The sequence below is a fragment of the Salvelinus fontinalis genome, chromosome 2 (assembly GCF_029448725.1).
Source record: "Salvelinus fontinalis isolate EN_2023a chromosome 2, ASM2944872v1, whole genome shotgun sequence".
Classification (NCBI taxonomy): Eukaryota; Metazoa; Chordata; class Actinopteri; order Salmoniformes; family Salmonidae; genus Salvelinus; species Salvelinus fontinalis.
This window is the reverse complement of record NC_074666.1, coordinates 19,647,998-19,673,158: the sequence shown is the minus strand read 5'-3', so window position 1 is coordinate 19,673,158 and position 25,161 is coordinate 19,647,998. Positions and strand designations below refer to the sequence as shown.

Genomic DNA, 25,161 nt, shown 5'->3' with positions numbered 1-25,161 from the left:
AAGGCACTAAATATAATTAATTAAAATGCCTTTATTTGTATGGCATGTTCAATGGAAATATTAAAAACTCTGACGCAACGCCGACGCATTTCGGCTGCATGGCCTTCGTCAGGGAGTACAAAGATACATAATAAAATGTCCTCTTTTGAACAGCTTTTTCCAATCAACCCCTGTGACTATCCGGAACACCGGCAGACTAGACTGTTTGCAGGACGGCGTGCCACAAAAATAAAGCACATTGCCACAAAAATAAAGGGTAATGGGAAAATCTTAAATTGCACCTACATCTAAACCTGCACCTATAGACTATCCAACAAAAAAACACCACCCCATCCCACTTTGGCCATAAACGACCGACCCTACACCAGGCCGCCGGCCTGAGAGGACAGAACGAAACCTTTAAACTTCCTGTATATCGTCTGTACTAAAATCTTACACCCACATATTTTTCTGCTGCTGCAACTACCACAACCATCTTCTGTGATTTTTGCTCCATCAGTGAAGTTGATCACCGTGGCCATAAATGCAAAAAAATCCACCTTAATACAAAGGGTGGGGGGGGGGGGGGCTCCCAGGACTCACTCACCCTTGGGAGATCTGCTCTCTTCACTGCCTCAGCATAGGAAACTCTACCTCTGGGAATCTCAACCCGTCTCTCTCTCGCAGGGTACTTCGTATCCCCAGCTGCGTGTGCACCCCCACAGTTGACACAGTACTTTATATCCCAACTGTACAATCCCTCAGACTATGCCCTCCTGCACATTTCTCACATCGTGGGATCTCCCTTCTACTGCAACATGTCCGAATCTTTGACCCCCCAAATAAATCACAGACGTCACCCCCCCAGCAGAGAATTCAGTTTTGCTATACCGCCCCAGCGTTTTAGACACCATACCAATCCACTGAAAGCTTGCCCCCATCTTCAGGAATAAATCAAATCACTGGGGGACAATCCTGTACTGAGAGCGAATATCGGAGAGGAGAAGTTTACAAATAAACACACTTGCCCTACACAGGCATATCAATTTCAGGTTCATTGTAACCAAACCAAGGACCCAAAACTGACCAGTTAAAAATAGTATGCAATATTTTTCATATAACGATGGCGTAGGCTACACAAAACACAGGCGAGGGCCTCTTGCCTGGCTGCATTTATATGACCGACTCCTCTAAAGGCTAAACGCAATTATTAAAGCGTTTATTTCACTCAAAGACGTAGGCGTTTATAGGCAACTGCTGAAATAATAAATAGGGCGAGCGCACTGTGCAAAACAGGCTGCCCGAGTGTCCGTCTTGGACCATTTTCATTGAACGAAAGCAAGGCAATACCGCGTTCATTCCTGTGTAAAGACAACATATAGGCAGGTGCAATGGTCATAACGCATTGTTGTACCGTCACGTTGAGATATGCCACGATAATAAACCTAACAACGTTTTGCCCTCAAATTCGGCTACTTACCGTGTACAAAACCGCACTGTTGAAGACATATCGGTAGGATAAGAATCTCCAGAATAAACGTCAACATTTCGCGGTGTAGCTGAGCGTGAGAGTTGGCCTCGTCGTTCTGCGCTGATATTCACACTGCTGTCAGTGCCGATACGACGCCTTTCTGGAACAAACAGAAGCCACCCGCTTTTTTAATCTCATTTAGGCAACACAATTCACGCTCTCCCTCCTCTCAAACTGGCCATCGAGCTGCAAGCCATGTCCTAATTTACTGTGAACGTGCACCAAATAGCCGCGCCAGCAGTGTTGTGTGTGCGCTTCTCAGTTTCCGCTTTCAGTATGTCATTTCATACAAACCCTTTCCTTGTCCACCAGTAATGTTAGGCTATGTATGTTCAATGCTATTCTGATGGGAAGTGTTTTGTTTCATATAACATTTCATAACTGTAACTAATATGAAAACGTATGTTCATGTGATTGTCAAGTGTCAAAATGGTGATGATCGGCTGAGTGATTGATTAACATATATATTATACTATTTGGTTAATTGTTTGATTACCCTGTCAATATAATGTGAGTGGGACATTTCACCGGCCAGACTTCATGGGACTGTGGATATAAAATGTAACAAATTATAGGACATAATTGCAGACATTTCAGGTCACTAGTGTTTCCAATGACAATATTGACCGACATGTCAATATTTACATAATTAGTTAATTAACAGATTGGTGAAAAATGTGCCCTTGAGCAAGGCACTTAACCTTAATTGTTACTGTAAGTCCCTCTGCATAAGAGTGTCTGCTAAAATCTAAAATGTGTGCTACTGAGTAATCTTCCTGCTCCTTGCCTGCTCTTTAGTGACCTAGCAGTGTTGTACTGGTAACACTGCTGGATACACTTTGGCTGCGTTTAGACAGGCAGCCCAATTCTGGTATTTGTTTTACACATTTTGTCTGTTGACCAATCAGATCAGCTCTGAAAAAGATCTGTTGTGAAAGATCTCATGTGCTTGGTCTAAAGACCAATTAGAGGGGAAAAGATCAGAATTGGGCTCCCCGTGTAAATGCAGCCTTTCAGTCCTAGATTCTGCAGGCACCCCAAAACAAAACTGTACAACTGTGCATCATCATGGGGTCTCTCTCCATAATGACGAATCCATAATTTAGAGCGGTTTGCAAACGTAAACCCAGGATTTAGTGTTGTTTGCAGACTTTGATGTTTACATGTCAACACATACATTTACAATGTAGCAAACAAGTAAACTCAGGTTTAGTACTATAATAGTATGGATTGGAAAAGGATGTACTACCTAAGATTGAATAAACTGAAATGGTTGTGTGCACAATTCTTAATCAAGTTAATGATCACCTAACCCTAACAGTGATATATTTTTTTACCAGAGAATTATGAGACATAACCAAAAGATCTGTAGTTTCAACATCGAATATAATTTTATTGAGTCATTTACCACTGTCAAATAGCTTTAAAAAATGTCTATTTAATGGATTTGGACATATTAGATACTATAATTCTGTCAGTGCTGTCTCTAGACTGTGTTAATTAATTCACAATGATGGATCTTAGTAATCCTGCCTTCAGAAATTCTCATTTGCATTGGTTTTCGTCTTTGCTGTCTCCCATTTAATGAACTAGTTGAAGAACAGTGCACTAATATCCTGTGCTGCTAACGTGGTGATGCTGGTGGTGATATGGCTGTGGCAAAGTAGAGGAGAGGAGAGGGAGAGAGAAGGAGAGACATATATAAGAAGTGATTTAGAGCACTATTTGTTCTGGCTTCCTTGTCAAGGTCTGAAAGAGACGTCATATAATCTCAATTCTCCTCACTGAGTAAGATGTGAAAACATTGAATATTAATCACGATATCATTATAATGATTTATTTAGTATGCATGTTTAATGAACCAGCTCCTCTGATGCTTGTGTTGCTGCTGTAGCATTCCTTAAAGTGCATTTCTGCCACTTTTCACCCTCATATTCATTATCTCTGCACCAAACCAGTGTCTACATATATTAAAACAGTGCGTTTCTATGATCTGTGGATAAAATGATAAGGTACCAACATTTTAACTTATAAAATGGGCATTAAAACACATCTTTCTTATAGTCCCTCTTTCTTCGTTTTTTTTTAGGATTTATAATTGCTATTTCCTGCCTTGATTCTAAATGTATGATGTTTATATTGTATTTATTTTATTATAATTATTTTCGCCTATGTAGAGCTTTGCGGTAACACTAATGAAAAGCGCTATACAAAATAAATGTATTATTGTTATAATTTTTTTTTAGACGGTTGTCTGTGACATCACAGGGTAGGTTTAAAAGTTAGTAAAACAATGAGTTTCTAGCCAGAGTGAGAACTTGTTAACTTTATATATTTTTTTCTAAAAAACGTAGAAATGCACCGTTTTCACGTGTAGACACTGCTATTGTGCTGGAGATAATGAAAATGAGGGTGAAAAATTGTGGATTTAGATTTTATCTGAGCTAATGTCTGCCCATCACTATCAGTGAGTGTCCAGTGTGTGATTCTGTTACACTTGTCCTCGGGGCTGGAGAATAACACACAGATGAGGCAAGATTACAACATAGAAATATATAGTAGCCATGATTTCACCTAAAATACTCTCTACTGAAAAAAGTCTGATTGTAATTATGTGGATGTCATTTCAGTTCATTATTTTCTGTGACTTAAACCTACAATATGTAACTTTTTGGGTGACTGACCAAATTCACATAGACATGAGAGTCATAGATCTTTCATTCTCATTGAAAGCAAGCCTAAGAAGCGGTAAAGCTGTTCTATGTGCACTATTTCTATGCTTCCCGTTCTTAAGTTCCATTTTTGCATCTTTTACTTTTGGTTTTGTACACCAGCTTAAAATACAATATTTTTGGTTATGGTAAAGATATTTAACATAGTGCATCTTCAACATAAATTCAGTCACACTCAGACTATTGCATGGGCATGGTTAAATGGTGCGTCACCAAACAGCGCCACCCAATGGAATATGTATCTGCCTTCTGCTGTTATCCAGTTATCCATGATAAAATATTTTTCTTATAATCAGAAATAATATATTTACAACTTTACAAAAATATTTTTACAATACATACAATTCTATACAGTGCAATACTACACGTGTGGGCAGTTTCATTTAAAGTGTGATTACATGATCATAGATAGCACTGGTTTTGTGCATCATATGTCACAGTTATCATAATGTAAGACTTGGAGGGAGGGAGGGAGGGGAGGGGAGAGGAGAGGAAAGGAGAGGAGAGGAGAGGAGAGGAGAGGAGAGGAGAGGAGAGGAGAGGAGAGGAGAGGAGAGGAGAGGAGAGGAGAGGAGAGGAGAGGAGAGGAGAGGAGAGGAGAGGAGAGGAGAGGAGAGGAGAGGAGAGGAGAGGAGAGGAGAGACAGAGAGGTAAAACAGTAAATAGGGAGGTAAAATAGTAAATAGGGAGGTACAGAGGTAGAGCGTTTGCATTGTGGTTGGAATAATACATTTTTTCTGAAGATAATATGATATGTTTCATCAACTTGATTTGTAGAATAAGTTGGTCCTCAATGCATGATACAAAAGCAGTGCTTAATATTCTGACATTCATGTGCATTTAACCCACAAATCTTAACATTTGCTTGCTCCAACATGTATTCTTCACAACACAACAGCAGTTCACCTGCCTGCTGCTATCAAGTGTAATGACAGACCTTTACAGCACTAGTCCTGCAGTAGTCCTCACACAATACAACTGTGTTCTGTAAACCTGTGGCACTCCACTCCAGCTCATTGCCCTCATTGTCACAGATGCCATATTTTCTTCAACAACTGCAACCATCTGCACTCGTTGCAGCTCTGCCCATGCCAGGATATTCACCAGAACTGCTCCAACATTTACTCAGGCTCGGTTACAGAGATGCAACAATCTGCCTTGCTTTACAGTGGGCACTGTGGTTGTGTTTCAGCCATAGTAAGTTTCTACTGTAGTTCATTACAGTGGCAGAACCATGGTAGATGCCAAAGAGGAGAGACTTCATATGAGCAGATGAGGCCGTAACCTCAGGACGGGGTCTTGGCAAGGTCACCTTGGCACGATGTAACCATATGGCTTCTGCAGACACAGAGAGCCGTGATTGGGTAGTGGGTGGCTATGGTAGTGCTCCACTAGGGCTGACAGGGAGGAAAATGTCATCTCTAACTCCAGGAACAGCCGGGAGTCCTAAACCATAAACAAACACAATGAAATTAACATCAAACAAGACAGAGATAGTACTGGAATCCTCCGTTGTAATATTGATTTTGTCAGACAATCGACCTGGTAGACAGAGAAGGTAAAGACAAGGGTTCTGACCTCCTCAAAGAGCCTGTAGTTTCTGGCCTTGCACACACTCACATCCCACACCACCAGCACCTGATTCAATGAGAACAAATGTACATTCACTAAACCAGTTTCCTTTCAATTATCACTGTGTGATGTGTGGTGAATCCCTAGTTGTTTATGAATCACAGCATGTGTTGGTGTGAAAAGCACCTGAAACCCTGCCACTTCAAAGACTATCTAAACAATCCCCTCCTCACCACAACCCCCCGGACTTTGCTGATAGCTACATTACTGAGGAAAGTGTATTCACTATGCCTGTGATATGTAGCTGTCCCACCTAGCTACCTTAAGATGAATGCACTAACAGCAAGTCGCTCTGGATAAGAGCTACTGCTAAATGACTAAAATGTAAATGCATGGTGTACCTTTGATGTTTTTGTTCCTGAGTTCCTGAAGCAGTAGAGACCATCCTGCGGTGTTCTGGAGCTTTCCTTAAATAACCTGCAATTAAAGCACATTAATAATACATCAGTCAGACTGCAGTCAGACATGTGTTCTGCTCTTCTCTCATGAGAAAACAGAGACCTGATTTTCAGGAAGTGGTTGAGCACACTGTGATTAAACACTATTGGGCACTTAAGACCATTACAGAAAAATTAACAAGGGGTGATCAACAAAAATTCAGTACAGAAATAATTAAGTGTGTCTTACTTTTCAACACTGCTTGTTTCTGTTGTGTCCAGGAATACAGAATCTGGTAATTGCATCTGAGGTCAGAAACAACGTGTGAAAAAACAACAACACATTAGAAGGATAGAATTGCATCAGCAGGCCAAGACTATTCTATAGTACACTGATCAATGAGACTAATCTATAGTGCACTGATCAATGAGCTAATCTATAGTAAACGGATCAATGAGACTAATCTATAGTGCACTGATCAATGAGACTAATCTGTAGTACAATGATCAATGAGACTAATCTATAGTACACTGATCAATGAGACTAATCTATAGTGCACTGATCAATGAGCTAATCTATAGTAAACGGATCAATGAGACTAATCTGTAGTACAATGATCAATGAGACTAATCTATAGTCCCCTGATCAATGAGACTAATCTGTAGTCCACTGATCAATGAGACTAATCTGTAGTACAATGATCAATGAGACTAATCTGTAGTGCACTGATTAATGATCAATGAGAATAATCTATAGTACACTGATCAATGAGACCAATCTGTAGTCCACTGATCAATGAGACTAATCTGTAGTCCACTGATCAATGAGACTAATCTATAGTGCACTGATCAATGAGACTAAGCTATAGTGCACTGATCAATGAGACTAATCTATAGTGCACTGATCAATGAGACTAATCTATAGTCCACTGATCAATGAGACTAATCTGTAGTCCACTGATCAATGAGACTAATCTGTAGTCCACTGATCAATGAGACTAATCTGTAGTCCACTGATCAATGAGACTAATCTGTAGTACACTGATCAATGAGACTAATCTGTAGTGCATTGATCAATGAGACTAATCTGTAGTCCACTGATCAATGAGACTAATCTGTAGTCCACTGATCAATGAGACTAATCTGTAGTCCACTGATCAATGAGACTAATCTGTAGTACACTGATTAATGATCAATGAGACTAATCTATAGTGCACTGATCAATGAGACTAATCTATAGTCCACTGATCCATGAGACTAATCTGTAGTCCACTGATCAATGAGACTAATCTATAGTGCACTAATCAATGAGACTATAGTGCACTGATCAATGAGACTAATCTATAGTGCACTGATCAATGAGACTAATCTATAGTGCACTGATCAATGAGACTAATCTATAGTACACTGATCAATGAGACTAATCTATAGTACTATAGTGTTATAGTCTATAGTGTTTAATGAGACTATGGAATTGAGTAAACTGAGTAAACTTGACAACAAAACAACATACACAAAACCACACCACATAACGCAGGTGTTTTTCTCATAGCCTGTGTAAACTAGAGTTGTAGTCGATGGAGAACGGGTGGCAGGTAGTCTAGCGGTTCAGAGCGCTGGGCCAGTAATTGAAAGGTCGCTGGTTCGAAACGACTGGGTGAAAAATGTGTCTGTGCCATTGAGCAATGCACTTAACCCTAGTCGTTCTGGTTAAAAGCGTCTACCAAATGACTTAAATGCAAAAATGTAAATGAGAATATAGAGGGTGCTTACATTCTCATAGTCTTCATCAGAGTCATAGTCAGTGTCCTTGGATGGATCCCTGCTCTTTCTTAAACAGGCAGGCACCTCGTCCACTGGGGTCCGGAAGCTTTGTCCATCTGGAGAAGATCTTCTGAGAAGAAAGATGGTGTTTTAAACTGTGCTGTATTTGTGTGTTGTAAAATATAACAATCTTGAAATCAAACTATAGTTCAACAGAGCAAAAAGTAAAGTTTTCCTCTATGAAAGGAAACAGGGATTACCTGTATCTGTTGGATACTGAAAGGAAACACTTACTGTGCTGACCCTCCAGGTGGTTTAGGCTTGGCCGCAGGACATGGAAGTTTGGGTACCAGGGGTGGTTTGTACAGTCCAGGCTTGGTGTGGTTCAGTGCTGGCAAGGCCTGTGGTGGGAGATCTGGAGCTGGTCTGGAGCTGAGGCAGTGGTTTGGCATGCTCGGAATGTGACTGGGTTTGTTGCCACGGTAACCCGGTGGACTAGGGCTGGAGTGCAGCACCATCTTCCTTTCCAGGTCGCTGCAGATGATCAGGGTCGCGGGAGACTGCATGGTCACTGGAACAGGGGGCATCCTGTCTTTATGTTTCCGCCCAGCTATGGTGGAGATTGACATCTGCCCCATCATCGCCTGCTTCTTTAGGTTGGCCATGGGAGGGGGAGGGGGGATCGGGCTCTTAGCACTCCATGCACTCCTCTCTGGGCTAGGCTTGAGGTGGGTGGGAGGAGGTTGAGGGGGGGCCTTATTTGGGATGTCCTTGTGTCCATGGTGGTTGTGGCTGACCTCACCGAGCTTGGGTGGAGCTAAGGGCGCTGGCGGTTTCTTTGGAAGGGGGCTGGTGGGGCTCCTGATGGGGCCGAGTACGGGAGGGGGGAGACCTTTGCAGAATCCTGACATGGACTCTTGTCTGAACTGGCATGGGACTGGAGGAGGTGGGTAGGATGGTGGTGGAACGGTTGGCCTTCCTTCAATAGCAGCATAATACGATAGTCAGAGACAGAAAAAAAATGGAAAATGTGCATTTGTAATACAGTAAATCACCTACAAAACGATTGGATTCAAAATGATTTCAGCATAGTTATCATTTAGCCATAAAAGATGGGGCCATTAATTTGAATTGTGATGACATGCCAATCCCATCAAGCGCAGTTTATCACAGTTATAGCACCAGCCACATCAAAGACAGCATCAAACTCAAAGACATTTACTATTCTGTAGGTCTACCTGTAGGTGTTGGTGGGCTATCTGGTTTTTCATAGTCATCCTCATCGTCGTCTTCATCCTCTAACATGTAATCTAGACATGAAAATGACATCATTGTTAGTGCACAGAGTTAATTGTATGAAACAAGTGTTGTGAAACTGAGCCATATTGCTTCAGAAGTGAGTAGTATGTCTTACTGCCTTCTGGGTCATCTGTGGTATGGGTTATGTCCATGGGGCGCTCGATCGATCCATAGAAGCTGTCTGCATCAGATTCGGAGTCACTATGGCAACAGAGTATTGTTATTGTCTACTAAGGACAAAGGGAGGACTACATTAATCACCTTGTATTTAATAAATTCACTAATCATGTATTCACTGACTCCCATGCATACTTGTTATAACACAGCAAGAGCTTACACTGTATATTAATCTAGAAGATAAAACCTACAGGCTCAGAAAGTCAATCAGAGCATGCAGCCAAACTGTCTACTATTTATCAGAAAAAGGAAGTAACCACAGATGATATGATTGTGTGAAGGAAGGGTTGTGTTGACTTACCTTGGAACATGTGAATCCCTTCTGTCATTGTAGTGATCAATTTCTTTCCGCAGATTTCGCATCCATTTCTTTCAGTAGACAAAAATAATCAGTATTACATTGTGATTAATACATTTACATTTGACATTTGATTCATTTCACAGATGCTCTTATCCAGAGCAACTTACAGTAAGTAGTGAGTGCATACATTTCACTATGTATATATACACTATATAATCAAAAGTATGTGGACACCTCTTCAAATGAGCGGATTCGGCTATTTCAGCCAGATCAGTTGCTGAACGGTGTATAAAATCGAGCACACAGCCATGCAATCTCCATAGACAAACATTGACAGTAGAATGGCCTTACTGAAGAGCTCAGTGACTTTCAATGTGGCACCATCATAGGATGCCAACTCAGCTCATCTCATTTCTGAACTGCTAGAGCTGCCCCCCGGTCAACTGTAAGTGCTGTTATTGTGAAGTGGAAACAAGAATAGCTCAGCCGCAGAGTGGTAGGCCACACAAGCTCACAGAACGGGACGAGTGCTGAAGTGCGTAGCGCGTAAAACTCGCCTGTCCTCGGTTGCAACACTCACTACCAAGTTCCAAACTGCCTCTGGAAGCAGCGTCAGCACAATTGTTATTCGGGAGCTTCATGAAATGGGTTTCCATGGCCGAGCAGCCATGGAATATATATAGTGATGACTCACGCTTCACCATCTGGCAGTCCGACGGACAAATCTGTGTTTGGCGAATGCCAGGAGAACGCTACCACTGATGGCCTGCTGGAGGTCATTTTGCAGGGCTCTGGCAGTGCACCTCCTTGCACAAAGGCGGAGGTAGCGGTCCTGCCGCTGGGTTGTTGCCCTCCTACGGCCTCCTCCACGTCTCCTGATGTACTGGCCTGTCTCCTGGTAGCGCCTCCATGCTCTGGACACTACGCTGACAGACACAGCAAACCTTTTTTCCACAGCTCGCATTGATGTGCCATCCTGGATGAACTGCACTACCTGAGCCACTTGTGTGGGTTGTAGACTCCGTCTCATGCTACCACTAGAGTGAGAGCACCGCCAGCATTCAAAAGTGACCAAAACATCAGCCAGGAAGCATAGGAACTGAGAAGTGGTCTGTGGTCACCACCTGCAGAATCACTCCTTTTTTGGGGGTGTCTTGCTAATTGCCTATAATTTCCACCTTTTGTCTATTCCATTTGCCAACAGCATGTGAAATTTATTGTAAATCAGTGTTGCTTCCTAAGTGGACAGTTTGATTTCACAGAAGTGTGATTGACTTGGAGTTACATTGTGTTGTTTAAGTGTTCCCTTTATTTTTTTGAGTAGTGTATATATACATATATACATATACATACATATATATACACACACACACACATATATATATATATATATACAGACACAGTACCAGTCAAACGTTTGGACACACCTACTCATTCAAGGGTTTTAAGTCTAATTTTTACTATTTTCTAGATTGTAGAATAATAGTGAAGACATCAAAACTATGAAATAACACATATGGAATCATGTAGAAAGCAAAAAAAACGTATATTTTAGATTTGAGAATCTTCAAAGTACATGGCAGTTGTAACCAACAAATTCAAATTTGGACTCATCAGACCATAGGACAGATTTCCATTGTCCATTGCTCGTGTTCTTTGGGCCAAGTCTCTTCTTCTTATTGGTGTCCTTTAGTAGTGGTTTCTTTGCAGCAATTCGACCATGAAGGCCTGATTCACGCAGTCTCCTCTGAACAGTTGATGTTGAGATGTGCCTGATACTTGAACTCTGTGAAGTATTTATTTGGGCTGCAATCAGAGGTGCAGTTAACTCTAATGAACTTATCCTCTGCAGCAGAGGTAACTCTGGGTCTTCCTTTCTTGTGGCGGTCCTCATGATAGCCAGTTTCATCATAGTGCTTGATGGTTTTTGCGACTGCACTTGAAGAAACTTTCAAAGTTCTTGACATTTTCCAGATTGACTGACCTTCATGTCTTAAAGTAATGATGTTGTTTCTCGTTGCTTATTTGAGCTGTTCTTGACATAATATGGACTTGGCTATCTTCTGTATACCACCCCTACCTTGTCACAACACAACTGATTGGCTCCAAAGCATTAAGAAGGAAAGAAATTCCACAAATGAACTTTTAATAAGGCACACCTGTTAATTTAAATGCATTCCAGGTGACTACCTCGTGAAGCTGGTTGAGAGAATGCCAAGAGTGTGATGTCACGCCCTGGCCTTTGTATTCTTTGTTTTCTTTATTATTTTAGTTAGGTCAGGGTGTGACATGGGGAATGTTTGTGTTTTGTCGTTTCGGGTGGTTATATGGTAAAGGGGGTGTTGGGTGTAGTGTATGAGTTTGTGTTGAGTGAATGTTTCTAGGTATGTCTATGGTTGAGTGAATGTGTCTAGGTATGTCTATGGTTGCCTGAGTGGTTCTCAATCAGATACAGATGTCTTTCATTTGTCTCTGATTGGGAGCCATATTTAAGGCAGCCATGGGCATCATGCATTTGTGGGTAATTGTCTATGTCTAAGTGTTTAGTGTCAGCACTTATGTTTGAATAGCTTCACGGTCGTCTGTTTTGTTGTTTTGTTTAGTTTGTATAGTGTTCGTTTTGTTTTCGTCTTCCTTCTTAAATAAAGAAGATGTACTTTCCACACGCTGCATTTTGGTCCTCCCATTGACGATCGTGACATGTGAAAGCTGTCATCAAGGCAAAGGGTGGCTACTTTGAAGAATCTCAAATATAAAATATATTTTGATTTGTTTAACACTTTTTTGGTTACTACATGATTCCATGTGTTATTTCATAGTTTTGATGTCTTCGCTATTAGTCTACAATGTAGAAAATAATACAAATAAATAAGTTGGTGCGTCCAAACTTTTGACTGGTGGTACACACACATATCTATCTATCTATCTATCTATCTATCTATCTATCTATCTATCTATCTATCTATCTATCTATCTATCTATCTATATATATATATATATAAATCGATACTCACCCTTCTCTCATCCTCACTGGCTGCTGAGAAGTACCAGGTACGGTGCTTCTTACTGAAGTGGACAATTTTGAAGGGAAACACATTACTGGAGGTGGTCTCTTCTGCTGCCCTCATCACCCTGCCAACGAGAGGAATAGAAACTGAAACCACACATTAAAGAACACTACATAAGTAGCTTACATTTATGAAACAAATACAGTATACACTGAGTGTACAAAACCTTAAGAACACCTGCTCTTTCCATGACAGACTGACCAGGTGAATCCAGGTGAAAGCTATGATCTCTTATTGATGTCACTTGTTAAATCCATTTCAAATCAGTGTAGATGAAGGGGAAGATACATGTTAAAGGTTTCTTAAGCCTTGAGACAACTGAGACATGGATCGAGTAAGTGTGCCGTTCAGAGAGTGAATGGGCAAGACAAAAGATTGAAGTGCCTTTGAATGAGGTATGGTAGTAGGTGCCAGCCTGTTTGTGTTAAGAACTGCAACGCTGCTCCATTCTTCACCTTCAATAGTTTCCCTTGTGTATAAACAAATGGTCCACCACCCAAAGGACATCCAGCAAACTTGACAACTGTGGGACGCATCGGAGTGGGGGGGGGGGGGCTGCTGCAACTCAATATTAGAAAGGTGTTCTTAATGTTTTGTACACTCAGGTTATATACATAAAGTACAAGCCCCCTCACTCTGACCAATCCAATTTCACATTTTGTCAGTGAAACCATCTGGCAACTGTGTCATTGGTTTATTAATGTATTACCGTTTTCATCACATTATTGCTGTCATAACATATCATGCCTCCTTTGTCACATACAGTATGCTGTGTGAGCTGAATAGGCCTGGCCATGTTTCAGTGTGCTAGAGCTGAATAGGCCTGGCCATGTTTCAGTGTGCTAGAGCTGAATAGGCCTGGCCATGTTTCAGTGTGCTAGAGCTGCACAGCTGTATTAACACTCTATTTATACTCAGCCTCAGCAGGGAGAGGAGACTCCAGACATGTAATTACACAGTTACACAGTTACCACCATGGAATTGCAGCATACCTCTATAGGGAAGGACTCATTAGAGGGAGGAACTCAATGAAAACACCACAGGGTATGATAGAGCCTACTTCAATAGCCACTTTAACTTTACAAATGTCAAACAAATATGGAAAAGAGATGGTAGAACATTGCCGTCTCCATTATTGGCTTGTGACCTGATGTATGAATTGACATGACGATATGACGAGTGTTTGGTAATTGTAAGCAAAACCTCTAAAAGCTTTATAGAGATGATCTCATTCAGCAGGAAGTGGCACATCAACACTAAAAATCAAATCAAATTGTATTTGTCACATGAAACGAATACAACAGGTGTAGACTTTAGCATAAAAAATGCTTATGAGCCCTTTTCAAACAAGAAAAGTTGTCCCCCCAAAAATCAGAAAAATAAATAGTAACACAATAAAATAACAATAACAAGACTATATACAAGGAGTACTGGTACCGAGTCAATGTGCAGGGGTACGAGGTAGTTGAGATATTTTAGGTCATATGTGCATGTAGGTAGGGGTGACCAGGCAATTAGGATAGATAGTAAACAGAGCAGCAGAAGCGTATGTGAAGACTGTGAAAGAGTTTGAAAGTGTCTATGTTGTGACTGTGTGTGTGGCGTCAATATACACGTGTTTGTGTGTTTTGTGTGTGTGGGGGTAGAGTCCAATGAGTGTTTGTGTGTTTTGTGTGTGTGGGGGTAGAGTCCAATGAGTGTGTGGGTAGAGTCCAGTGAGTGTGCGGATAGAGTCCAATGAGTGTGTGGGTAGTGCCGTGTGTGTGTGGGTAGAGTCCAGTGAGTGTGTGGGTAGAGTCCAGTGAGTGTGTGGGTAGAGTCCAGTGAGTGTGTGGGTAGAGTCCAATGAGTGTGTGGGTAGAGTCCAGTGAGTGTATGGGTAGAGTCCAATGAGTGTGTGGGTAGAGTCCAATGAGTGTGGGGGTAGAGTCCAATGAGTGTGTGGGCAGAGTCCAGTGAGTGTGTGGGTAGAGTCCAATGAGTGTGGGGGTAGAGTCCAATGATTGTGTGGGTAGAGTCCAATGAGTGTGTGGGTAGAGTCCAATGAGTGTGTGGGTAGAGTCCAATGAGTGTGTGGGTAGTGCCGTGTGTGTGTGGGTAGAGTCCAGTGAGTGTGTGGGTAGAGTCCAGTGAGTGTGTGGGTAGAGTCCATTGAGTGTGTGGGTAGAGCCCAGTGTGTGTGTGTGGGTAGAGTCCAGTGTGTGTGTGGGTAGAGTCCAGTGAGTGTGTGGGTAGAGTCCAGTGAGTGTGTGGGTAGAGTCCAGTGAGTGTGTGGGTAGAGTCCAGTGAGTGTGTGGGTAGAGTCCAGTGAGTGTGTGGGTAGAGTCCAGTGAGTGTGTGGGTAGAGTCCAGTGAGTATGTGGGTAGAGTCCAGTAAGTATGTGGGTAGAGTCCAGTAAGTATGTGGGTAGAGTCCAGTAAGTGTGCATAGAGCCGGTGCAACAGAGTCAGTACAAATAAAAAGGGGGGCAATGCAAATACTCAGGGTAACCATGTGATTAACTGTTCAGCAGTCTTATGGCTTGGGGGTAGAAGCTGTTCAGGAACATTTTGGTCCCAGACTTGGTGCTCCATTCTATGACCTGGGTGGCTGGAGTCTTTTAAAATTCTTAGGTTCTTCCTCTGACACCGCCTGGTATAGAGGTCCTGGATTGCAGGGAGCTCGGCCCCAGTGATGTAGCGCCTTGAGGTCTGTAGCGCCTCTGTAGCGCCTTGAGGTCTGATGCCAAGCAGTTTCCACACCAAGCATTGATGCAGCCAGTCAAGATCCTCTCAATGGTGCAGCTGTAGAACCTTTGTAGGATCTGAGGACCCATGACAAATCTTTTCAGCCTCCAGAGGGGGAAGAGATGTTGTCGTGCCCTCTTCACGACTGTGCTGGTGTGTTTGGACCATGATAGGACCTTAGTGATGTGGACACCGAGGAACTTGAAGCTCTCGGCCCGCTCCACTACAGCCCTGTCGATGTGAATGGGTATGTGCTCGGCCTCTAGTTCACGATCAGCTCCTTTGTCTTGCTGACTTTGAGGGACAGGTTGTTGTCCTGACACCACTGCCAAGTCTCTGACCTCCTCCCTATAGGCTGTCTCATTGTTGTCGGTGATCAGGCCTACCACCGTTGTGTTCTCTGCAAACTTAATGATGGTGTTGAAGTCGTGCGTAGCCACGCAGTCAAAGGGTAAACAGGGAGTACAGGTGCGGACTAAGCACGCACCCATGAGGGGCCCCCGTGTTGAGGGTCAGCGTTGCGGATGTGTTGTTGCTTACCCTCACCACCTGGGGTGCCGGCCTGTCATGAAGTCCAGGATCCAGTTGCAGAGGGAGGTGTTCAGTCCCAGGGTCCTTCGCTTAGTGATGAGCATGGAGGGCACTATGATATTGAATGGTGAGCTATAGTCAATGAACAGCATTCTCACGTAGGTGTTCCTTTTGTCCAGGTGGGAAAGAACAGCACATTGAGAAATGCTTTCATTGTCAGCAGACTTTCTCATCTGATCAGGATTTCTCATCATAACAAACTGATTGCAACTGACAATCCCAGCTGTATTTAAACATGAATTAATAATCATATGTAGGCCTACGTGAGAATGCCAACATGTTTTGTCCGAAGCCTATTCAAATTTATGTACTTCTGTGCAAAAAGAAGGACACAATAGTGAACACTGACCTGTTGTAGCCATTGAGAGAGAAAGCTCCTTGCGGTGCAGGACTGGTGCTGCTCTTGAAGTAATACACACATCCCTTGTGGATGATTAAGTAGCGAAGAGGCCCTGTAAGATTGCAGAAGGAAAGAAAACACAAAGAAAGGTCTCACAAATAAGCCAGGCATAAAAGCAAATATGTTCTTCCTAATTTGATGAATCTCCAACCCTGCTCCAGGACTGGTGAAATAAACGTTGTGTTGAGATGAAAGTATGCAGTGCCACTCATCTCAGACCTTTGTCAGAATCTCTTGGTACAGTAAACATTAATGAGCCATGTAATGTATGTATGCATGTATGTAATGTTATGTACTGTAGGGCTACTCACACTTCATAAGGCTGAACTGGCTCCCTCCTTTCTTGTGCACATAACCAGAGTGGCACACACCTCCTGGCATGGTGAGCAGGTTCTGGGCCCCGATGGCCCTCATGGGGATGGGCCAGGAGATCTCTGCTGAAGTCATGTTTCTGAGCGTAAAAGGAGGGAGAAATAACACATCATACACCACAGTACATATCACAGAGCTGGCAGTGGGCTGAATGTATGGGTTCGTATATGTTTATTTAACTTGACATTTCTGAGATGCAACGCTAAATTATTCTCTCAGCAGCTGCATCGTTCAATAAGACCACAGTGAACTCTGAATCTGATTGTACAAAAACAGCAACACATCATGAGCAAGAAGCACTTGAAGACTTGAGGATTCAGACCATATCAACATAATAAAATAAACATCTCATAACGGCTCAGTCCTAGAAACATCTTACATATCCTGACACATCAACTTTCTCTCCGCTTCAAACTCACAAGACAGCAAACATTTCACTGCAATTTGTCCTCATTAAGTTCCATCAACAATGACACCACATCAATTCTACATAGATATAGAAACAAAGAAACAAGCACCCCAGCCAATAGGTCTGCCACCCAATCTAAACCCTCATAATGCCTGGGAAACGTGCCCCATCAGCAGCTTACCTCCTGCTCATTCGTCTCCTGAGGGTCTGAACTGCTGAGCTCTCCCTGAGGAGATCCATGAATAAACCCAATGAGAGAACCACACCACTCTGACTCTGCTAACTTCTAAATCAGACTGAGACAGAGAGAGGACGCGCTAAGGCAGACTCAGAGAGACACAAACCACACTCTCCTCTAAATCTCTAAAACCCTAATACAGCCGGAAAACCTGCAGTCTCAAATCTTGACCCTGAACCGGACAAGCGGACAGGAAACTGGACGTTTCCCCTGGAATGTGCCTCATGCCCTTTCAGAGCTGTTGATTGCACCCTGTGTTGTGGGCTTCCTGTCTTGCCGCCCACTGTGCCTGCCTTGCCTTTCCTTGCCCTGACGATGGCTGCCTGCCTTCTGGGAGGGAGTACAAGGAAACCAGCAGCCTCCAGACCCACAAGGACAAATATACTAGGAAGGGAGCACCAGAGGAGGGGAGAGGGGCTTCCGTTGAGGGGCGCAAGATCTGACTGTTAGATAAGGATGGAAATGAGGCATGGGGAATCTGCATCTCTCCCCAGAGTCAGTCAGGGGTAATCTGCATCTCTCCCCAGAGTCAGTCATCGGTAATTTAACTCTCTACAGGAGGAAACAGTCAGGCAGGGAGATTCAATAAGGATGCAGGAATGTAGTTTAGTCTGATTCGTGGATTAGGAGGGGAAGAAAAGCATGAAATATTTCTGCAACTGCTTTCATGTTTAAATGTGTTTATGCAACGTATCTTAAGCATCTAAATTGAACTGTGACGAGGCAAGCAGATTGACGTTGGACTCAGTTGGGTGGACTCAGTTGGGTGGACTCAGCTGGGTGGACTCAGCTGGGTGGACTCAGTTGGGTGGACTCAGTTGGGTGGACTCAGTTGGGTGGACTCAGCTGGGTGGACTCAGCTGGGTGGACTCAGTTGGGTGGACTCAGTTGAGTGGACTCAGTTGGGTGGACTCAGTTGGGTGGACTCAGTTGGGTGGACTCAGCTGGGAGGACTCAGCTGGGTGGACTCAGTTGGGTGGACTCAGTTGGGTGGACTCAGTTGGATGGACTCAGCTGGGTGGACTCAGCTGGGTGGACTCAGTTGGGTGGACTCAGCTGGGTGGACTCAGTTGGGTGGACTCAGTTGGGTGGACTCAGTTGGGTGGACTCAGTTGGGTGGACTCAGCTGGGTGGACTCAGTTGGGTGGACTCAGTTGGGTGGACTCAGTTGGGTGGACTCAGCTGGGTGGACTCAGTTGGGTGGACTCAGCTGGGTGGACTCAGTTGGGTGGACTCAGTTGGGTGGACTCAGTTGGGTGGACTCAGCTGGGTGGACTCAGTTGGGTGGACTCAGTTGGGTGGACTCAGTTGGGTGGACTCAGCTGGGTGGACTCAGTTGGGTGGACTCAGTTGGGTGGACTCAGCTGGGTGGCTTGGTCATTTCTGACCGGTTTGTGGCCTCTGCTACAAGGGGACTTGAAAGGACAACGGCAGCATTTATCTGTCCTGCAGCCACCTTTTGATGTTTGTGTTGTTTCCGCTGGGAAGCGATAACCGCTGTTCAAAAGGCAGGCAGGGTGTGGGACCTACGGACAGATTCATTCCACCAACCTAACTGCATGTTCTGGCTATTTTTGGTGTTGGATACTTGTGGTTGTAAAGGGGAAAGAGAGATTAAATTAGGAACTTTACTCTGTGATTAACAATGGAGGACTGCATTAACAGAATGGTCTCTTTGTGTGAAGAATAATTTCCATTACACCTAACTCATTGCAGTTAACCGTATCTTATATATAGTAAGTGAGAGAAATGCATTATCAGAGCTATGGCGTATTACAATATTTCAGATGTATTAGTCGTCAGTAATAATCAACAAAACAAACTTGATTAAAGGGATACTTTAGCATGCTAGCAGATACCCATAGACTCCCAGTCAATGCGCTAACGCTAGTAAGCATTGGCTCGCAAAACTACCTTTGACTTCCTTCATACTGGACACAGATACATAAAAATAGTATCGACAAGTTCATCTGACTCTGGGAAAAATCTCTAAGTATCCCTTTATAGGGTCCAAATCCACAGTCACCTTGAATGTAAGAAGTGCTTTTCAGCACAAACATGTGGGTTCTGAACTCTCTAACCTCACTGCTTAGTGAGACAGAGATGCTAATTAGGATAAGAGAACTCCTTCTTGCTAGGAACTCAGATGTAAACAGGAGTGGCAAGTATAAAATACCAGATAATTATTCACACCTACTTCCTACTGCTGCCTGGAACAATCTACCGGCAAACTACTCAACACAACCCATGTTTCTAGAGGAGAAACTAAATGAAACTGTTTTTCAAAAATATAGTGTGAACGATTCACAGTGTGCTCTCACCCATGCAACTATGATTTTGCCCTTTTCATGAGAGTGCTTGGTAGACTTTACACTACTCCTTCCTTCCTGTTCTACACATTAAAATGGAAACAACCACAAAGGTGTTGGGAAAACACATTCTCTGAATGACTTCTCAGCATAACAGGGACAGCGACGAAAGATCAGTATCATTAACTGTGTCATGACCTTTGACATACATTTCCCATCACAATATTGCCAAGTTCAACCTCATGATTATATCTCTTGTTTTGCAGATGTCTGCTGTTAGTGAAAAAACTAATAGCAGCTGGTTCCACCACAGTCGGAAGAACGTTGATGAGCATAGTCTCACAGGTGTACAACACTCACAGCTGTTGGACAGTCTAAAGGTGTAGGCTTTCTACACAGAGGAAGTGGAGTAAGCAAGGCCATGTAGGGGACATGATGAGTTTCTGTTCTAAAAGGTCCAATGAAGCTGTTTTTAGCTCAATATCAAATTATTTCTGGGTAACTATTAAGTACTTTACTGTGATTGTTTTCAAATAAAATGGTCAAAAAGAAACTAAAATAGAAACAATAATATTGCTAGGACTGTCTGGGAATGTTCTGAGTGGGGAGGGGGAAACTAAAAAAAATTGCTGTTATTGGCAGAGAGGTTTGGAACTCTTTCTTATTGGTGAGGACACCAGGCAGGCCTGAAATTCCATCCCACCAAAACAGGTTGAACGTTCAGGCGGTCTTTTCAAAACAGTTCTTACACTAAAAGGGCATTATCATCATTTTCACATTTTCACAGTATTATTTCAACCTCATAGCGTGGAAATATATATAAAACAAAGGACAATTACATTGACAACACTGGGCATTTAAAAAAAAAAAGAATTCACAGGTGAATAGGTTTCTGTTCCCCTGGTCAACAAAGTTTCCGACTAAACATAATATGTACATTTCTTTCAGCATTCACTCATGGTAGGCCACCCTGTAGCAGCAACAACCTCATTCTGCTTTTTGGGGGAGCTTGGCTTTCCCCCGCATCACTTCCTGTCTCCTAATATGAGCATGGCCTCTCTACAGGAAGCAGACAGGACTCCACACAGTTTAATAATATGAGGAAAGAAAGAGGGAGGCAGTGCATGCCCAGAATAATAAATACTGTAGAAAAGCAGCAACATGACAAAACAAGCACCAGCTCCTCTCATTAGAGATTCAGGACTAAGAGCTTTAGATTAGATTCAGGACTAAGAGCTTTAGTTTAGATTTAGGACTAAGAGCTTTAGTATAGATTCCGGACTGAGAGCTTTAGTTTAGGGGATGCGTCCCTTTTACTTTTCTGAATATGTTAATCACAATCAGAGAGTAACACAGTGATCAAGTAAAAGTGTGTGTTCACGAATGGGAGTGCCCTTGAGCGCAAATTTGTTTCCTGTAAACAGGATTTTCAATATTACTGTATTTAAACAGTTGCAAACACCTTTGCTCTATAACTCCCAATAAAATAAGCTGTCCAGCAGTTAAATTGATGACATATCAGTGTTTGTTGACCATCATACAGTCATTGGTGAGAAAGATTGACAGTTGAAACCATGATAGCCATCCTCTTCCACACTGGTAGGGCTACTTGTCATGAATGATCTCACTGGCACCTGACTTCAAGTCTTTCTCTTTCACTGCATCACCAAATATACAAAAACTGAGTAAGTAGGAAAGTAGGAAAGTCTTATGCCTCACACTTACATGAAATCCCGTTCCCAACACATTCTCACGCTGGGCTTGCTCCCAAGGACAAACAACTTCTTTTTTCTTACTGACACAGCCATGGGTGGTGCAAGGCAGTCCTCGCTACCATGTTATTTCCGACAGGTTGAGCAGACAGACGGACGTACAGAAGACAGGGACAGACAGACAGAGTGTGCTACTGTACTGATAAATAGATAGATACTCCTGGTAGAGCCTGGTGGGGCTGTCTGTCTGAGGCGCTGCCTGAATGCTGAGACCCAGCGGCACATTTCCGGAGGGCCTCGTCTCGGGGCCCACTATCCACATTGGCTGACGTGACTGAGAAGCTACTTCCTGCTCTCTGAGGCGGAGCGGCTGATTGGACGACGCCCTCATACATTCAGCCTCTCAGCCCACAGGGCCACAGACAGTGTGCTGGCTGTTGGAGGGACTTTCCACCCCCCAGCACCATGGAACAATGAAAGGGGTCACACCGTCACGGACAAATATCCCGAGAGTGCCACTATGACCTATAGGCAGAACACCATGCATTCTACATTCTACATGTATTCTGTATTCTACAATGTGCATCCAAATCACGTGCATCTGAGAGTAATACAGTATATCAACCATGTGTAATACATAAAAAATGGTTATTACACATTAATAACACAAACGACTTTCTTACTTTCTAGTGTCCTTTGATCAACATCCTATGTGTAGACCAAATATCAAAGCCTGCTAAAGGACGTAGCTGGTAGCACAGGAGGTTAGCTTATGGTATTAGCGTGGCCTCTCATAAGTGATCCATGAGTATTAAACAATAACAATTCACAGATTTGAAATATACAGCACAAGGAAAAACCCTGTCAATAGATCTATCCATTAAACAGACTATTAACACTATCAGCAGCTAAATTATGTTTATTTGACATGAATATTGTGCTTACCCATTGAGTCCTGCAGAAGTAAACTGCTCTCTCTTCTTAACATCAATGATTTGCAGTGAACACAAGGCCACTTCCTGCACTTATTTAGAACCATCAAGTACACTGGTACCCTCCCATTTACAACTTGAAGGCTAAGTATGTACACAAGCCAGAACACTTGAAACAACTTGTCACGCCCATGTTTTTACATCATTTACTAAATATAATTTAGTCCAAACTTCATGCGCCATTGAAGAGAAATACGCACAGCATCAACTTCTCTTAAAATGTAGATAAGTGCTCCACATTTGGATACATTAGATTCAAAATCAAAAGCTCTGATAGGCCTATACTGTAATTAAGCTATTAAAAAGAAAATGTGGGTGCCATGGTCCTTTTTGTGTTGTACTTTGCTTTTAGAAATGTAATGTTTAAGTTTGTTACTTTTTATTCTGTTTCTTACTCTGTAAGTGTCCTTTGGTATCTTGAAAGGCGTAAACAAAATGTATTATTATTTATTATTATTATACAATCAAGATAATTTGGTGTGGTCGTTCTTTTGTCACTAAACTCCACAAACAACTATGACCTTTGAAGTCAATTATCTAATTTGATACAGTATCAAAGTCATTGGAGTGGTAAAATACTTTATGGACTCATGTTATCTATGGACTTTTTTCATATTAAATAAGATATAGCCTAGCTAAGTCAGGGATGGGCAACTTTGATGGGGTGGGGGCCACAAAATATCTGAACTCATCATGAGGGGCCGCAGTGGCTTGCGGGTCTGCATACGCACACATGCAATCAGAGCCGGCCCTAGCCCTTTGGGGGCCCTAAGTAAAAACATTTGGGGAGGGGGCTACCTTCACAGCGGAGATTTAAAAACATACTTTTTAGAGAATTTCCTGCAATTCTACATATTTTGCAATGGGGCGTAGAGAAAATGTTGTACTTTTATAAAGCAAGATGGATGCAATTCAACACATTTTACCATGGTTCGAAGAGAAGATTTGGAAATTTTATGAATTATTTCATGCAGTTCTACTCGTTTGGACATGGGGCAGAGAGAAAAAAAATCAGTTTTAAAGCTAATTTCCTGCAATCCTACACATTTTGCCATAGGGTGGAGAGAAATGTTTGCAGTTTGTTTTATAAGATATCTAAGTGAGAGTGACTAACAAAATCAATGGGGGCCCCCGGGTTGGTAATTCCACCATGATTACTACAAGTTTAGAAAGCTGGCTAGACAAATTTACCAATCTAAAAAATAATTGCTGACATTGGCTGTCAGTGACTGATAAGAGAAAAACTGCTGATGCACAATCAAATTAAAAAATGGTATCTTGTGAATTCTACTATTCCAACTCTCAACAGTAAGTTGAGACCTCGACTGAATTCCTAAAAAAGAATTTAAAAAATGTCCTAGTCCAATCAAAACTCAATGCAACCTGAACAACAGAAAGACCCCCCAGTCAGCTGTCCCCATACAGTGGGTATCATAAGTATTTGTGCGACAAAGTGTGATTGAAATGGATTTAGTTGTGATTTTTTTGTTATTGAGCTACACAAAATACTCTAATGTCAAAGTGAAAAGAAAATTCTACAAAAGTTAACAAATTAATAAAAATGTAATAACTAAAATATAGTTGTTGCAAAAGTATTCAAGCCTTTTGTTTAGGCAAGCCTAATCTAGTTCAGGAGTAACATTTAGCTTAACAAATCACATAAGTGACATGGACTGACTGTCCATTTTGAATGACTACCCCTTCCTCTGTCCCCCATACATACAAAATCTGTTAAGGTCCCTCAGTTTTGAATTTCAAGCACAGATTCAACTACAAAGACCTGAGGGGTATCCTGCAAAGCAAGCTAGATCTACTCAAGGGTTTCTAAAGCTAACCAACTTCAGTTAACTTCACATTCCAGGTCATGCTTCATCCCTACTATGACGGTGGATATTGCTAATCTGACCGCTGCTAACTCTAGCAGCTGTGTAACTGTGCGTACACTGACTCTTCATTGAGACAATGCTGAAACATCAATCCATGGGCGAGTCAGTGCCACATTTTAATTTTTGCCGAAATCGAAATGAAAGAAAAGTTATCTTGCAAATTCAGCAGAAGTGTTACATTGTGTGAAGTTTAAAATGCATTCTGTCATTAATAAGTGTGTGATATATTTTTACATTACAATTTTTTAACAAAAGAAAACATTTGATTAATAAAATATTTAATAAGTCGTCTTCTTCAAATGAAGGGGATGATGACGCAATATTTGGAATCTGATTTTATTGGTCCTCAACTCACGGCCCAGTCATTTCATTCAGGGTATGTGGAGTTAGCTGTAAGTTTGTCTGTCCCGGAACAGGTTAGTTCTGAAGGATTCGTTGCCATAGAAATGTATCTGTCTAAAAGGTCAGTCCCTTTCTTATGACCGGTTATCCCGAGTTGAACTCAGAGTTGACCAAAGTTACCTCGCTAACTAAGGCAGCTTTCAAAAGCCCCAAAGAAGGGCAGTATTGGTAGATGGGTAACAATGACAAATCAGACAATGAATATCTCTTTAAGCATAGTCAAACTAATAATGATGCTGTGGATGATGTACTAAACCACACAG

General features: G+C 42.3%; 2 protein-coding genes across 4 annotated transcripts in view; both read right to left on the bottom strand.

Annotated features, from left to right (window-relative positions):
• Positions 1–1,815, bottom strand: part of LOC129813744 (very low-density lipoprotein receptor-like) — a 34,713-nt gene extending 32,898 nt beyond the window's left edge. Inside the window, exon 1 of one of the 2 annotated variants that reach the window (XM_055866226.1) lies at positions 1,460–1,815. In XM_055866226.1, coding sequence (XP_055722201.1) covers positions 1,460–1,526 — 67 coding nt within the window. In that variant the 5' untranslated portion in view covers positions 1,527–1,815. The remainder of the gene's footprint in view (positions 1–1,459) is intronic. The other variant, XM_055866235.1, reaches the window with a different exon arrangement.
• Positions 1,816–4,844: 3,029 nt separating this feature from the next.
• On the bottom strand, positions 4,845–22,502 carry LOC129813733 (SH3 domain-binding protein 2-like). 2 transcript variants are annotated; one of them, XM_055866214.1, is made up of 13 exons: positions 21,632–22,502; positions 16,890–17,029; positions 16,528–16,630; positions 12,807–12,924; positions 9,793–9,860; positions 9,430–9,515; positions 9,254–9,325; positions 8,310–8,994; positions 8,025–8,142; positions 6,502–6,557; positions 6,216–6,291; positions 5,821–5,880; positions 4,845–5,688 (listed from the first exon to the last, which is right to left on the bottom strand). In XM_055866214.1, exons 1-13 carry the CDS (start codon positions 21,712–21,714, stop codon positions 5,551–5,553), a joined length of 1,803 nt encoding a protein of 600 aa, XP_055722189.1. In that variant the 5' UTR covers positions 21,715–22,502; the 3' UTR covers positions 4,845–5,550. The 2 variants fall into 2 exon arrangements, with proteins under 2 accessions (XP_055722189.1, XP_055722181.1); XM_055866206.1 differs by having other exon boundaries at positions 8,025–8,145; positions 21,632–22,497.
• Positions 22,503–25,161: the final 2,659 nt, after the last annotated feature.

What these genes read in the sequence shown, in the direction of transcription:
- LOC129813733 (XM_055866206.1), bottom strand. Translation starts at nt 21,714, where the DNA reads ATGGCTGTGTCAGTAAGAAAAAAGAAGTTGTTTGTCCTTGGGAGCAAG. An exon ending in CCAGTTCAGCCTTATGAAGT is followed by an intron (nt 16,631 to 16,889) that starts GTGAGTAGCCCT and finishes GCAATCTTACAG; the next exon opens with GGCCTCTTCGCTACTTAATC. An exon ending in CCACCTGGAGGGTCAGCACA is followed by an intron (nt 8,146 to 8,309) that starts GTAAGTGTTTCC and finishes CTTTCTTCTCAG; the next exon opens with AAGATCTTCTCCAGATGGAC.